At 36.2% G+C, this 14,898-nt stretch overlaps 1 protein-coding gene across 1 annotated transcript in view; it reads left to right on the top strand.

Annotated features, from left to right (window-relative positions):
- Nucleotides 1-14,898, top strand: part of LOC141847536 (diacylglycerol O-acyltransferase 1-2-like) — a 40,816-nt gene that overhangs the window by 21,427 nt on the left and 4,491 nt on the right. The window contains exons 14-16 of the mRNA XM_074735592.1: nt 2,106-2,168; nt 3,833-3,880; nt 5,410-5,472. Of these exons, the coding sequence (XP_074591693.1) occupies nt 2,106-2,168; nt 3,833-3,880; nt 5,410-5,472 (174 nt within the window). The remainder of the gene's footprint in view (nt 1-2,105; nt 2,169-3,832; nt 3,881-5,409; nt 5,473-14,898) is intronic.

Below are 14,898 nucleotides of genomic sequence, written 5' to 3'. Positions count from 1 at the left end.
TCTACGAATCTAAATGTGCTTACAATTTGAGCTAAGACATCCCCTAACTCGTTCCGATTTGGATCTGCAATGAAGAGATTGACGCTCGGTTGAGGTTGATCGGGGATGTGAAGATGGAATTGATGGTGATCCAAGCTATGAATATGTGAAGTTAGAGTTCTGACAAGGTTGGGAATCCCCAATTCCTTGATGACTTTGGTGATGATGAACAACTTCTCGAATGGCGGTGATTTGGTGTGCGCCGGAGGATGTTGGGAAAACGTCGATTGATAGCTTGAGGATAAAATTTGGAGAAGGGAATCCCCTTACTCTCCGGTGGTAGCTTGTGATGACAGGTTGAGGAAATTGGCGTCGGGTTGTGGATGAAGATGGCTGGAGCTTCGGTGGTCAGCATGCGGATGAAGAAGGGAATCCCCTTGCTTCTCCGGTGGTGGATGAAGATGGATAGATGAGGAAGGGAAATCCCCTTTACCTTGATGGATGAAGGAGGATGGAGCTTTGGTGGTCGATTGTGGAAGATGAAGTCGCGAGTGTCCTTCTGTTCTACGTGTGATCTCCTTCTCTATTTTGCCGATCTCCCCAAAGTTACTATAACTTTCTCATTTGAATCAGATGAGATCTCAATCAACGGTTTAGAATGCTTCAGATCTAGATGAAGGGTAGGGATAAATCTAGATCTAGATTGATGGCCCAAATCTTGATCAATGATTATGATCTCCTCTCCTTCGAATTGGATGACTTAGATCTGGATGGACGACTCAAATTTGGATGAATGGTCTAGATTGCTCTAGATTGGACCTCCTCATTTAACTCTAACCTTAAGCTTAAATTGGATGGCTCCAACCAGGGATTGAAATTTCGAGTTTTATCGCGCGATACGGGCGAAATTTTTCGTTCTGCTGATGGACCGACACCGGCATAGCATCGGCACAACGGTTCCGCCCGGGAGACGCCTCTAGAGGTGTCGCACGGCCTCGACGACGCCTCCGGAGGCATTGCTCGGGCCCAGCAACGCCATCGGAGGCGCTACTCGAGCCTGACGACGCCACCGGAGGCGTCGCGCGGGCCCGGCAATGCCTCTGCGCGCGGGCTGCGCGTGACCGAGGGCGAAGCAGTCGCGGTTGCGATTGTGGGCTTTTTTGGATTCTTTAACTTAGAGTTTAATTGAGGTTTTAATAATCAATTCTAGCTATATATGGGGATAATTTAAATAGGCTTTATTAAAATATATAAAATTATCTTATTATTTTTAAAAAATATTTTATTTTTTATTTTTAAATATTTAGATTAAATTTTTTATTTTAGATAATATATTTTATATTTTAAAAATATCGAAATTATATCGGCATGGTACGATACGGTACTGAAACTGTATCGTTCTGGTCCGGGATCGAAACCTCGGCACGACTCGATATTTTAAATCTTGGGTCCAACTCGAGTCCATGATCCCTTGATCTCTCGCAAAACCATGTTCAAATTTTTAAATATAATTCCACAAATATAAGATAAATCACATCAAAACCCAAATGAATCCAAATTCGTAAAATATAGTATAAATGCGAATTTAAACACACAAGCAGATCAAAACACAAGTATAAAAGTCAAAATTTCATATTAAAATGTCGGTTATCAATGTGCAAAATTTGTTAGTTCTATTTTTGCATTTTATTATAACTGTGAATGTAAGTAGCTAGCCATTTTATATTTCCTTGCAACATCTGACATTGCTCTGATCACTGACTTATACTGGATTAGAGATGTGCGCTGCATTTAATGTTGGCCTACTGTTCAGTTGTGAACCAGACCTGTGCCTGGTTGGAATGGTTTTGATTCTGACATCATTAAATGAGGAAGAAAGAGTGATGTGTTTGGATTGCTACTGCATTGCCATCATTGACATCACTGTGGTGCCGAAGCAATGACAAGAATATGCTTAGTTTAGATCATGTTTCATGTAGAAATCTTTTTCCGAAGACCCAAGCATATTCTTACTTTACAGTGTGCTTTCAGAATTCACTTGTGTTGCTCATTTTTTTCCCCAAGTACAATAATAAGATCTACTGGACTAATTGTTTTCTAGATAATGCCTTGCTGGTCTTTTACAGCCTGTTCACAAATGGATGATTCGTCATGTATACTCTCCCTGCTTGCGTAATGGTATACCAAAGGTACATGTTTCTGATCTTTGCTGACAATGAACATAAGTACTCTTTTGCTTTTAGTTTTCTCCTCTCTTATTCTAAGCTTCCTTAAATTATTATAGTGATAACGGAGATATTTCAGCAAATGTTTATTTTGTTGAATCTTCTTGTGGATATTTTGTCTATTAATCTGGAAAATAAGATCTGAATCCACAAATATGCATCTGTCAGAATTTTTCTGAATATCATACAGTGTGGTGCCATGTATTCCATTTTTGTGTAACTTCTTCCCCTGTTTCCTATTGTTCTTCCTTCACATTCTTTTTTCTATGAAACCAGAGATAATAAATAATGGCTAATAAATAATGGCTTTATGCTTACAGTGAGCAAGAAGTTAGGTTGCCTTTTCTTGTATTGAGGGCTTTATAAATTGCAAGTGCATCAGGACTTGGAGTATGAATGTTAGGGTTTTTTCCTTCAATAATAATTTATAGTATTGCATGTATAAGGACTTTTTTGTAAATTTTTATAATAATATTGTTATTTGAGATAGAAAAAGAATATATCATTTTATTGAAAGATGAGGTATATTTATATACAAGACTAGAAACTCATCTTAGGAAACTAAACTCATCTTAGGAAACTATCTACAATTAAGAAGTTAATAAAGCTAATTAATATATAACATAATTAACAAAGATATATTGCTATATATATATATATACTGCTATATATATATGGCTAATATGATGTATATATATAGTTAATATGGTATCATATATACAACTAATATTCCCTTTTAAGTTGGTGAATATATATTAATCATTTCTAACTTGTTACAAAGATAATCAATCCGAATTTCAATTAAAATTTTTGTAAAGATGTCCCCAGTTGTTCATCAGTCTTCACATATTTTGTAGAAATTAAATTTTATTGCATCTTCTCACGAACAAAATGACAATCAATTTCAATGTGCTTTGTGCGTTAATGAAACACATGATTCGATGCAATATGAAGAACAATTTGATTATCACACCACAGTTTTGCTGGTACTGAAGTCTTAAGTCCTACTTCAGTCAAGAGTTGATATATCCACACTATCTCACACATAAACTGTGTCATAATCCTATATTCTGATTCTGCACTGGATCATGATAACATTTTGTTTCTTACTCTTCCATAAGACTAAATTTCCTGAACAAAGATACAATAATCTGAAGTAGATTTTCTATCTATTTTGGAACTTGTCCAATCTGCATCTGAAAAACATTCAATATGTGTGTCCATGATACCTCGTCTGGGTGCCTCTTTTAAGTAATACAAAATTTGCTCTACCGCTGCCCAATGATGAATTATTGGAGATGGCATAAATTGACTGACAATACTAACCGGATATGCAATATTTGGACGAGTTACAGTTTCCAACTAATCTTCGATATCTCTTAGGATGTTTGAATAGTTACCCATTTCTTGTGAGATGCATGTTCTGAATCATCGGAGCACTACAAGGCTTTGCCATCAATTTTTCTGTCTCAGTTTAGAGGAAGTAATACCAAAAGACAAAGTAGAATTAATACTCTCTTTGTTGTCTTGTTCTATATTTTAAGTTGTAAAATGTTGTGTTGTGCAACAAAGTGCTTTCTTTATAAACGTTGGTTTCTTATTTGTTGCTTAATATTTTTTTATTGCAGGGAGTTTCTTTTTTTATTTCCTTCTTTGTTTCTGCCATATTCCACGAGGTATTGCTCGGTTCATCTTTTATTGTCTTTCCTTCTTTTAATTGTTTGAGTTTAATTTTCTAGGGTTTGTTTTAACTTTTTTAGAAACAAATTAGAAGGTATTTTATCAAATTGTATATAATTAAATTGGATTGTTAAGATTCTTTGAGATATTTTTTCATATAAATTTACAACATGATTGTGAATCATGCAATTCTAGCAACTATAATTTGTATCACAAATTGTTTTGGTGAACTTTCAAATAGACAAGCAGTTCAGTTAAATAATGGTAATATGGGTTTAAAAATTATATAGGAAAATAATTTTTCATCCTAAAATATATAAATATATTATTATTTTCAGTTTGATATTCATATATGATTATTGTAGCATGTTGATAGTGACTTGTCAGTTGAGTAAAATAGATTCATGCGTCACCTTAACTAAAATATAAAATATTTTTATTTCACTTAGAATTAAATTGAAATAGTCAAACGAGACATTTCATCTTTGATTGCTTATTTGCTTCTACTAACATAATATGCATTGTTGGCTTGCCCTCATCCTTGGTGCAACTCAACCAACTCAATGACACTAATTGAAGGGAGTAAGATAGACTTGGATGCGATGAGACTGCTCAATTGTTGTTATCTCCATCCTTGGTATTACTTTGAGTTTTAGCATGGCAAAACTTGTTTTTCTCGATAACAAATAGGCACCGTTCCCAACTTGACATCATCTCACTATCAACTTAAGCCTACAACCTAAAATTTCGTCCTCTTTGACATCCTCATTGACTCCAAGACACCACTCTCAACCTTTTTCCCTTTGAAGTTTCCTTTCATATTTGTGATATGATAAATGTAGTTTCTCATCTAAATCAATTATTTTTTTAAAAAAAATATTTTTATTTCAAAAATATGATTCATCAATCCAATTATCATAATTTTAAAATTTTGATTTAAGCAGAGATTTATGTACAAATTGTAGTAAACATAATTTATAACAATTATGACCATATAATAGTCTATTGATAGTTTGATGTGCCAAGTATGTTTTTGTTAGATGGGGAAAATTTTTAGGGTATTTCCCTGGGTAGTTCCTTCTACTTTAACAACATAGACTATCATTATCGTCCTTTTACATTCACACACCTAACTTTGTATACTTACAGTTATATCCCATTCTATTTACAATTAGGTCTTCAACTTTTTAAAAATCTGTTTAAGATGCAAATTAATCTTTTTTCCAACTTCTATAATTGTGCTGAACCTAGCATTTTATCTCTCTGTTATTTCTCTCTCATTTCTTTCAATCTTTGGATAACACGGTTTCTTTTGAAAATGATCTTGCTTTTTTTTCATCGCTCGTCTTGCCTTGAAGTTCAAATTTGATTAGTCACCTTTTATATTTTCACTTGATCATCTGCTAAAAAGATAATGTTCATTGTTGTTTTGCTTTTCAGTTTCATATATTCAGCTTTAGGCATTTCAACTATATGTTGCTTCCTCAATTTCTTAATCAAGTTCTATATAATTTCGTCTTCACAGTTGTGCGTTGCTGTTCCATGCCATATATTCAAGTTCTGGGCATTTCTAGGGATAATGTTTCAGGTATACGCTGATCATACTGTTAACCAAATCTCTTCTACTGGAACTAAGCGAATGTGTTATGCTTCTGCATACCCTTTAAATTTTATGATGCACTAATATTGTGATAGAACAGGACATATTGGCCAGAAGTCTAAAATAGGACATGGGATTTATTTGTCTAAATTCAATAACCAATTGAGACTCGTGTCCTAAAGCTCAAAGGTCATCTCTATCCTTTGAGTCTGTTACTAAGCAAATTTTGGCCACGTAATCTCGGTAGTCCCTTCTATCAATGTTTATTATCAATTAACATATTAAAAATAGGTCCTTGGTCCCCAAGATTAATGGCATTTACTAAAATTATCAGAAATCCTACAATCCACAATTTGTATCATATGATATAATACAATTCACATATAAAACAATATAGTTTTTATATGCAAATTGAAAGTGAAAAGAAAGGATCTGATATGAATCTTATTTTATATGATTCTGAAAATAAAAAGCTGTTAAAAAATAAATTTAATCAACTAAAGGAAAATCAAACCCATTAAGAAATTAAATTAAATCCAACATACTATAAATTAAATTAAATAAATTATAAAAGGAAAAAAGTAATGAAGGAATTTATATTATTTGATAGAAGTATAAAGGTTGAGTAGAGTGAAATCACTACGTAAAAGAAAAAAACTTGTCAAGTGGAAGCATAGTTGATAGCCAATATGAACTTGATACCTAACAATAATTAAGAAGAATAAACCTTCATGACAACCTTAGTGACTTTAAAGTCTTGTTATGTCCAAGTTGTCTTCTATTTGATACTAACGATTTCTGTCAAAAGCATTCAATGAGGAAGTTTCCTAGTGCTTATGAATTCATTTCAGTTCATAATAAAATGAAAAAAATAATAATTTGTGTATTATTCTCAATGGAAGATATGAACTTTAATATTTTTATGATGAGTCGACAACTTGCTCCAGATTGTTAAAATCCTGGAGAGACTAATCTAATTCAAACGTTGAGGCATTAGGTGGGGGATCGCTTGATATTTAAACCTATCTTTAAAACCCTCGTTTGGAAATGTGAAACTTAGTAAATTTATCCTCTCTTTCTTGCATCCTCCTCTCTTTTAACACACCTATTATGTTAGGATTATTTTTTCTGAATAAAATTGAATTATTTTTTAACTTATTTTATATTTTTTTGAACCTTACAATTCATGGTTTGATAAGATTCACAGTTCAATATTTCACTAAACAATTCATGATGTGAACCTTGGTATTTTTTTGTTGATACTTGTGGATGTCCAAATTTGTCTAAATATCCACAAATATCTGCAAACACATGGCATATCGATACCCAAATGCAACCCATCACAATAAGTGATTACCTAAACCCGATCCACAAGTACCAAATTGAACGGGCAATACTATTGTCATCTCTAGTTTCAATTTCTAGTAGACAATATCATAATAGTTTCATCCAAGATCCCACCAAACATTTCCATCCATTATCTATTACACTAGTAGATATTGCATGTCGTGACATATACTTAAAGCTTACTTGGAAGGATTTTATATAGACCTCATGTTCTTTAGTGTTTTTAAGAAAAAATCTTTAGTCCCAACCAACATTTTGACATATCTATGATATTTATTTATTATTTAATTTATCCTTTCTTTGGTGTCTTTACTGACATTGTTTCTTTAGTATTATTCATTTGTCTTCACATCAAGTTCAGCAATTGGTGTGTACAAGAAGATACTCTAGCTGCATTCTCTTTCCCTATGTAATATCATTGATCAACGGAATTTTCTTCTGGAAATGGCAGTGTATTTTTTGAGCCTAGTCGATCGCCATGGTTGTGGACCAGGGTCATGACAGCTGCATGCATGATGCTTTTTTTTTTTTTTAAATAGTCACACCAGAAAAAAGAATCATGGGTGATAAATAGTCACACCAGTTTTTATTAGAGAAATAGAACATTGCTACACATGGTCGCTCTTACAATGAGACACTAAAAGATGATCACGATGGCCTATACTGTACAAATCGTCAAGAACAGTAGGCATCCATATATGCAACCTTCCCGATCTTCTAAGCAAGTCCAGGTAAGAAGCCCTTGCTCTAATTGACATCTGAACTCTCCACGATGATGCATATCAACCCATAGCTGAATCATGGAAGACATTTAGATTGGTAGAATTCAAAATAGGATTGTAGTGAGCCAACCAAATTGTGTGTAGACATGCTTGCATAGAGGTGTTAAGGATGTGGAGAAGTTTCCCTACCAATTGGGAGCTAGTCGCCAACCATGTCTCAGGCTCTCAGCTGAAGATGAACCCATCTAAATTGAAAGCCCTTCTAATCGGCTGTTGTCCCACAGCTGCATCAGAGCACAAGCAAAGCAGGTGTGTGCTGGATTCCTCGACAGAGCTACCACAACACAAGAAAAATCTACCAGAGGCAGCACCCTTTTCCTTATGAGAATGGTTCTAGTGTCCAGTTTGCCATTTAAGAGTAGTCAAGTTGCCACTTTAATCTTGATCAAAGAGAAAGAATGCCATACTAGACCAAAATAAGGAGATAAGCAGCCACCACTAGAGCCCATGTGAAATGAATTCCACAGAAAGCCTCGTCATCTGCTTTCCAACTCCACAGCATCAAACTCGTCCAACACATCAATTGATCTAACAGACCCAACAAGTTTCAGCAAGTCACTCAGGATTGGCCTACTAAAAGAGATTGCGAGGGTGGGTGAAGTGAGGTCAACTTGTCTAAGTTTGACATCTTGGTTGGAATGTAACAAGAATAGTAGTGGTATGTGCCATTTTAAAACCATCGTTTTGCCCTGACAACTGTGCCAAAGGTATGAATCACAGGACTCAGCATCTCCCAACAGAATACTATTCTGGTAGAGGTCGCACCATATGCATCTCCACGAATGCATCTCCACGACCACGAACTGTCTGGAGACACAAGATCACACCATCGGTTTGTGATGCAGCTATAACGTGTCTGCACAGAGCTTGAGCACAATTGAGGTAAAGCCACCACCATTTGCAGACAAGTGCCAGATTATTTTCATTGATGCTAAGGATACCAAGACTACCCATCTGAGAAGATGCAAGATTTCAGACCATAGAAGTGAAAACCCTGATGGTGGTGCCAAAAGAATCCCCTGCAGATCCTGTCCAACTTAACTTGAACCCAATTCGGAAGGTAATGCACTCAGTATGAATAGAGGAAGCACACTATTCACTAGAGTGAGTCTACCTTCAAGAAAGAAACACGTTCTGCCATGAGTCGAGTAGTTGAGCTACCCTTGCTAGAAGAGTCTCCTATAGTTTCTGTTCCACCTTTTAAATCCTTGAAAACCAAGATAAGCTATAGGTAGATTTTGTTATATTTGAGAGGTGCTCTAAGACAATCGTCTTATGGTAGTATTATTTATTAGATAAATAGCGATTCACTATTTGAGTACACATTTTCTATGTGTTTTGATTGTATCTTAAATTCATTTACTGAATGTCAGCAATACGATTCATAGTATGAGAGAATATATGATTAAATCACTAGTGAGTATCTGTACATGTACAATTATGAATGTACTGAAATTATTCCTAGTCGATAAATTGATGAATACAGACATCATCGATTCTGTTGAGATTAGCACGTCTTAAACTTTTTGATTTACCAAGTAATTGTTCCCACTGGTTGAAGGCATTAGATGTTGAGAGTTAAACGTTGATGTTAGTTAAAGGTAACTAGTTCATTGGAGTGACCTGCCATGAGACTTCATATGGTTCTATGCATATAAAGATATGTCAATGAAGATTTCAGTACATTTTAAGTATGAGTTTCCTTTAACTTACGGTATTCAAGTCATCTTGGTTATGAAGGTTTATACTTTGACATCTTAAGCAAACATCTCTATGGAGGTGTGGACCCGGGATGATTGGGTGTAAGTCAAAGTGTCCGAAAATGAAGATGTATACCCTGCGATTGTTACTTGAAGTCTTTGGTCAAAACATTGCATGTTAAGAGTATGGTAATTTTGGATGCATTTATAAGTAACTTGAATCCACAGAACAAGAAAGCAAACTTGGGTTAGGTGTGACGTAGTCAGCTTAGTAGGGACTGACACAAATAGACTATGTTCTGAATTAAACGGGTATAAGACGGTGAAAGGAGCGAGACACGTCTCATTGTAGTTGCTGAAGGATTCAGAAATAGTTATAAAATCAATCATTGATTTTTTGATTAATTGGGAGTTATAATGCACTGCTAGGTATCTACTCATGATCGTTCTATAATTAATGGTTAATTACGAGCATGACCAACATAGCCGGGAACCTATTGAGTCACACGCACTACAAGTTTCTCCGAAGGATTTAAAACGAGTTTGAGAATTGAATTCTCAAAACGAGATAAATAAAGTCTGGTTGGATCGGACAAAAGGCAAAGATGATAGGATTCGTCTTATGAAGACGAAATGAACCAAATTGGTTTGGTTCTAATGAAAGATATTTTGGCAAATCGGAAGCGATGATGGACTTCATCTTATGAAGGCGAAATAAATTAAATTGGTTTGGTTCTAATCGGAGGTGTTTTGGTTATTGAATCAAACGATTTGGTTTTGAATCAAATTAGACCAATTTAGTTTGATTTTGAATCAACTTAAGTTAATCAGCATAGGGGTTTTAAGTGTTGAGCTAACGGATGGAGTTTTGGATTGGATTCAAACCCAATAAGGGATGTTATATAGGATATAACATTGAAGGAGAAATAACGATCGAAATTAAATCTTAAAGGTTAAGATTAATCACATCCATCCATTTTTTCCTCCCTTACAGCTATAGTAACCCTAAGTTAATAAAAACCTTAGCCGGTTGTTGGTTTTTGTAGCTTCGATTTTTTCCCCCAATCGCGTTTTTCTTCTCGCTGCAAAAAATTGCGATTTTTGATGAGCAAACACGGCTTCCCTATCAGTCTCCTCCTTCCTAAGCGTCGGAGTTGTGGCAGTGCTGGTCGCCGACTATGCTACAAGAGGGAAGGCAATTGTCCCCGATCGTAGGAAGAAAGGCAAAAGCTTGGGCCCTGGGCCCTGCTGAAGAAAGGCAACTTTGCTTCTCCCGAGCGCGATTGGATTCTTTGCGCCATCCCAATCGCATTTGTCTCCCACAACTCGAGCGACGATGGTTGACCGCGTGAAGGAAGCCCTAGCCAACCCGAGCGACGGTGGCCGACCGCTTGAAGGAAGTCGCCTTCCCAAAATCGCGGTTTGCTACTTGTTTCTGTTTTCTCCCGATCAGCCTTCACCCACGTTCCCTTCTCCCAATTGGAACTGTGGTGAGGGATCGCCGGCGTTGGACGCAGGTGGCTGGTGCTTTCTAACGTCCTGCTGATCAGAGTCGTGGTGAAGAACCACCGGTGTTGGACACTGGTGGTTGGTGCCTTCCAATGCAGCTGATCGGAGCAAGGGTTGAGAGTTTTTCAGTAGCCACCGCCGACTACGGGAGCATCCTTGATGGTCGAAAATTGTTTCCAGGCACTGGAAGTCACTGCTGGAGCACCAGGGTCACTGCCGGATTGTCGGAGCTGTTGCTGAAAGTCAGAGGTCTGCTACTAGCGTTTTGCTACTGGTATTTGCCATTGTCGAAAGCTTGTGAAGTTCTTGGTGGTTATTCTATCTTCGTCGGAAAGAGTTTTGGCGTTTGTCCTATTTCGGCGTCAAAGGTTGACCACTGGAATCTGCGTCTGGAATATGATGGTTGACGACAATTAAAAAGCCCCGAAAAATTTATTGTAACAACTATTGTTGCGTATTTTTTGATATTAGGGTTCTTTCTCGTATTGATTGTTGTCGATTGTCAGCTAGTACTGAAGACAGTGATGCGACTTGTGATTTTGGAAGTCGTCCAGACGAGAGCTTGGCGTGAATCACCGATAGAGGTGAAGCTTTGATAGAGCCACTTGATTGATGTCAATCTCATTCCACGACATCCGTCAGGTTTACTTAGAATAAATTATTATTCTAAAATTTTTAATTTTCAGTTATGTCATGTACATGTTGTATTATGCATGCGTGTGTTGCGAGTGCTGTAATAATTAATTTTAATTATTGTCTTTTCTTCCATTGCGCATGTTTGTGAAACGTGTAAACACACGTAACGCACCGGGCTGGTCTAAATAGATTCTGTTAGGGTCAATAGAATACATCTACAGGAAACCTTCCTACATACTAAGCTTCCAAGATAAAATAAAGCAAACCCTTCGTGTTTGTGCTTGGACCATTGAAAATTGAGAAGCTCGGCGCCAGTATCTGAAGATTCTGCATCGTTGAAGGCTCCACCTGAGAAAAAAGCAAGAGGTCATCGACATACTGCAATATATGAAAAAACCTATCTTAAGGCATCTGCAAGATACACCCTCTATTAACCTGGCCATCTATAACCCAAATCATAATCCTCCAACAAAAACTGTCCAAAATCACCAAAAGGGAACTAGGAGGCTTGGCCTCCATCAACTCCTTATTGCATATCCTCTGAATTACTTTGACATCTCCACTTACCACGACACATTAGGAAACCTCCTACCCTATTAACATAGAAGAGACCATTTCCGTAGAGCATATACTTGCATTATGGTCAATTGCATCTATAACAGACAAGGCTATGTTGACACCAGGTGATCTCTTTCCGAGCACTAAGGCACCTTGTCTAAGATGAGGCTACAGGGGTGAGAGGAGCCCAAGTTAGAGGAGGGCCAAGATGAACACATCATCTGTCAGTAATAGCCTTAGAGCTAATTATGTGATGATTGACTAGGAACTTTTGTATCATATTTTATTATTGATAAAGGCAAAGTTTTTTGTTATTATACTTACTTTAAGTTTGTACTAAATCACTAAGTATAATAATGTCCTTGGGTAGCTAGTTCTAATCTACATCATATCGATTGTTTGAATCAATAGTGAGACGATATAGAGAACATTACTCTTAATCATTCCTAGTCAAGCATTAATATTCAGGGACGATATTAATGCATTGAGACTAACATGTAGGTCAACTGGATGACTTGATCTCACAAGTCATGGATATGGGATATTGAGTTGACACATGGGTATACATTTGAGAATGTATACTGAATTGACATATAGGTATACTATTGGTATGAATAGTCCTTAGATCTAAAGTCACTATAGTTCCCTATATAAGAAGTTATGTACTTTGGTGTCGTCAAATGTCACTCGTAACAGGGTTGACTATAAAGGCGATCACTGAGTATGTAACAAATTACGCGGAGGGATGTGAGTGATGTAGATGTGATCTATCCCTCCTATATGACAGGAGTGATATTTTGCGGCCTCTTAATAGAGTTGGACTACGAAATGCATGGTCATGCTCAAATGAGTCAATATGAGATATTGAGCTCATTTGCTTGAGTGAGTCTACTTGGTGATCAAGAAACACAAAGATTGATATCGAGGATGACACAGTCTATGCCTCATTGATCAATCTAGATATCGAGAATAGAAGGACAAGGTTATACATTATAGTAGTCACGAAAAAGTTAGTTGCATCTCGACTTTCTCGTCACTTAGGTAACAATGATACATTGCTAGATGTCGCTCATTGCTTATGTGTCTAAAGCGGTTAGACACATTACCAACGTTACAAGAACTTATTGGGTCACACACAAAGGATATGATGCTTCGGAGATTGATTGATTTTAGTTTGACTAAAATATGATCCGAATTGGCTTAATTGAGTTAGACTTAAGTGAATCCAATTGGATTATGGGATTGAGTCTAATTTGAGTTAGACTCAGCCAAATTTGAATGAGATATTAATTTATTAAAATGTTTAATGAATTAATTATAGAGGAAGACCAAGGGTTTTTCTCTTCATTGGATGAAGAGAAGATGAAGAGCCAACATGAGAAACATGTGCTCTATTTGAGTTTTAATTGACTTCAATGTGAGGAAGCTAAAGAGGCAAAAACTTTTCATATTCATGAGATGAATATAAAAGGTTTTTCTTGCATTTTTTGAAAGAAGACAAGCCATTTGAGCTCTTTTCTCCCTCTTAGCCTAACACCACTTTTCTTCCTCCTTGTTTTGGTCGAATCACCTTGTGTGGCTAGCACCACAAAAGACGATTCTTCTCCAAAGCTTGAGATCGTGTTCGTGTGGATACGCATAGATGCATGGACGCTTGAACGTGCAAGAGATCCGACGAACTGAGGACGAGCGGGATAAGCGAAGGGCATGCAACAAAGGTATACCTTATTAGATAGGATTTCATAGATATAAACTTGTACAAATTTTTTCCATGGATCACGGAAGAGATCCTATTTTCCGTTGTGAATTTTGTTATTTTGTCGCATAGGATTTCCTACATCATCTATTGGGCCCTCGATGCAATCACCTTGTCAAAGGTACTTATAGGGTAATGAACCTTCATCCAGTCTCTATGAGTTGAGTCTGCAATTGGAACCCTAGAATTTACTTTGCATTGAGATGTTTGCTAAAGTCAGTCTCTTACCATGAGAACTAACTCTCCTCATAATGAAAGAGCGACTATCAAGGCTGTGAGCAACCGAGTCAAGATTTTCTCTTCTACAAATTTCAGGCGTTAGAGCCCTTGAACTTACTAGATGGCTTGTGTTGAACAATGAAACCTCCATAACCATACCAATGAATTGAAATAATCCTGAAGAGCCTGAACAATTGACACCCATGCCACATTATGAAGAGCTTGCATGCCCCTTCATGTAGAGTTTAACACTGAAACCCCTGCTCTTCGCTCCTAACTCTTGCCTATAGCTCTCCCTAGAATTGGAATCCAAACACAACTTGTATTACAAATATTAATTGGCATGATGGAAAATACAGTAGAGCACTGGAAAAATTCTCACACAATTTTATTCACGAACTAGGATACACTTTATACAATAAGAATTAATAAATAAGAAAAGAATAAAAATAAATAAAAAAATATTTTACTAAAAATAAATTATTCTCAACCAAATCAATCTAATTATATTCTTTTTAACTCATGATTTGATTGGCTCTCTATGAGGAAAGATTTGATTAATTTTATATCACCCATGATTTGATTGACTTTCCATAAGGAAAATTTTGATTATTTTCTACACTCCCCCTCAAACTTGGCTGCAGATATTGATGAGACAAAGCTTGCCATCAAGAAATTTATGAGCTTGTTCAAATAATCCTTTTGTAAGAAGATCGGCTAGTTGGTGAGATGTCGAAATATACTTAATACCGAAAATGCCTTCATCCATCTTTTCTCTAATGAAGTGATGATCAACCTCTACATATTTCGTTCGATCATGATGAATTGGATTGTGAGCTATATTGATAGTTGATTTGTTATCACAATGAAGTAGCATAGTATTTTCAATTTGAATTTTCAAATCTTT

The sequence above is a fragment of the Curcuma longa genome, chromosome 16, assembly GCF_044706935.1.
Source record: "Curcuma longa cultivar G26 ecotype Majalengka, Jawa Barat chromosome 16, ITB_CL_G26_1.1, whole genome shotgun sequence".
NCBI lineage: Eukaryota > Viridiplantae > Streptophyta > Magnoliopsida > Zingiberales > Zingiberaceae > Curcuma > Curcuma longa.
This window is presented reverse-complemented; position numbering and strand designations above follow the sequence as displayed.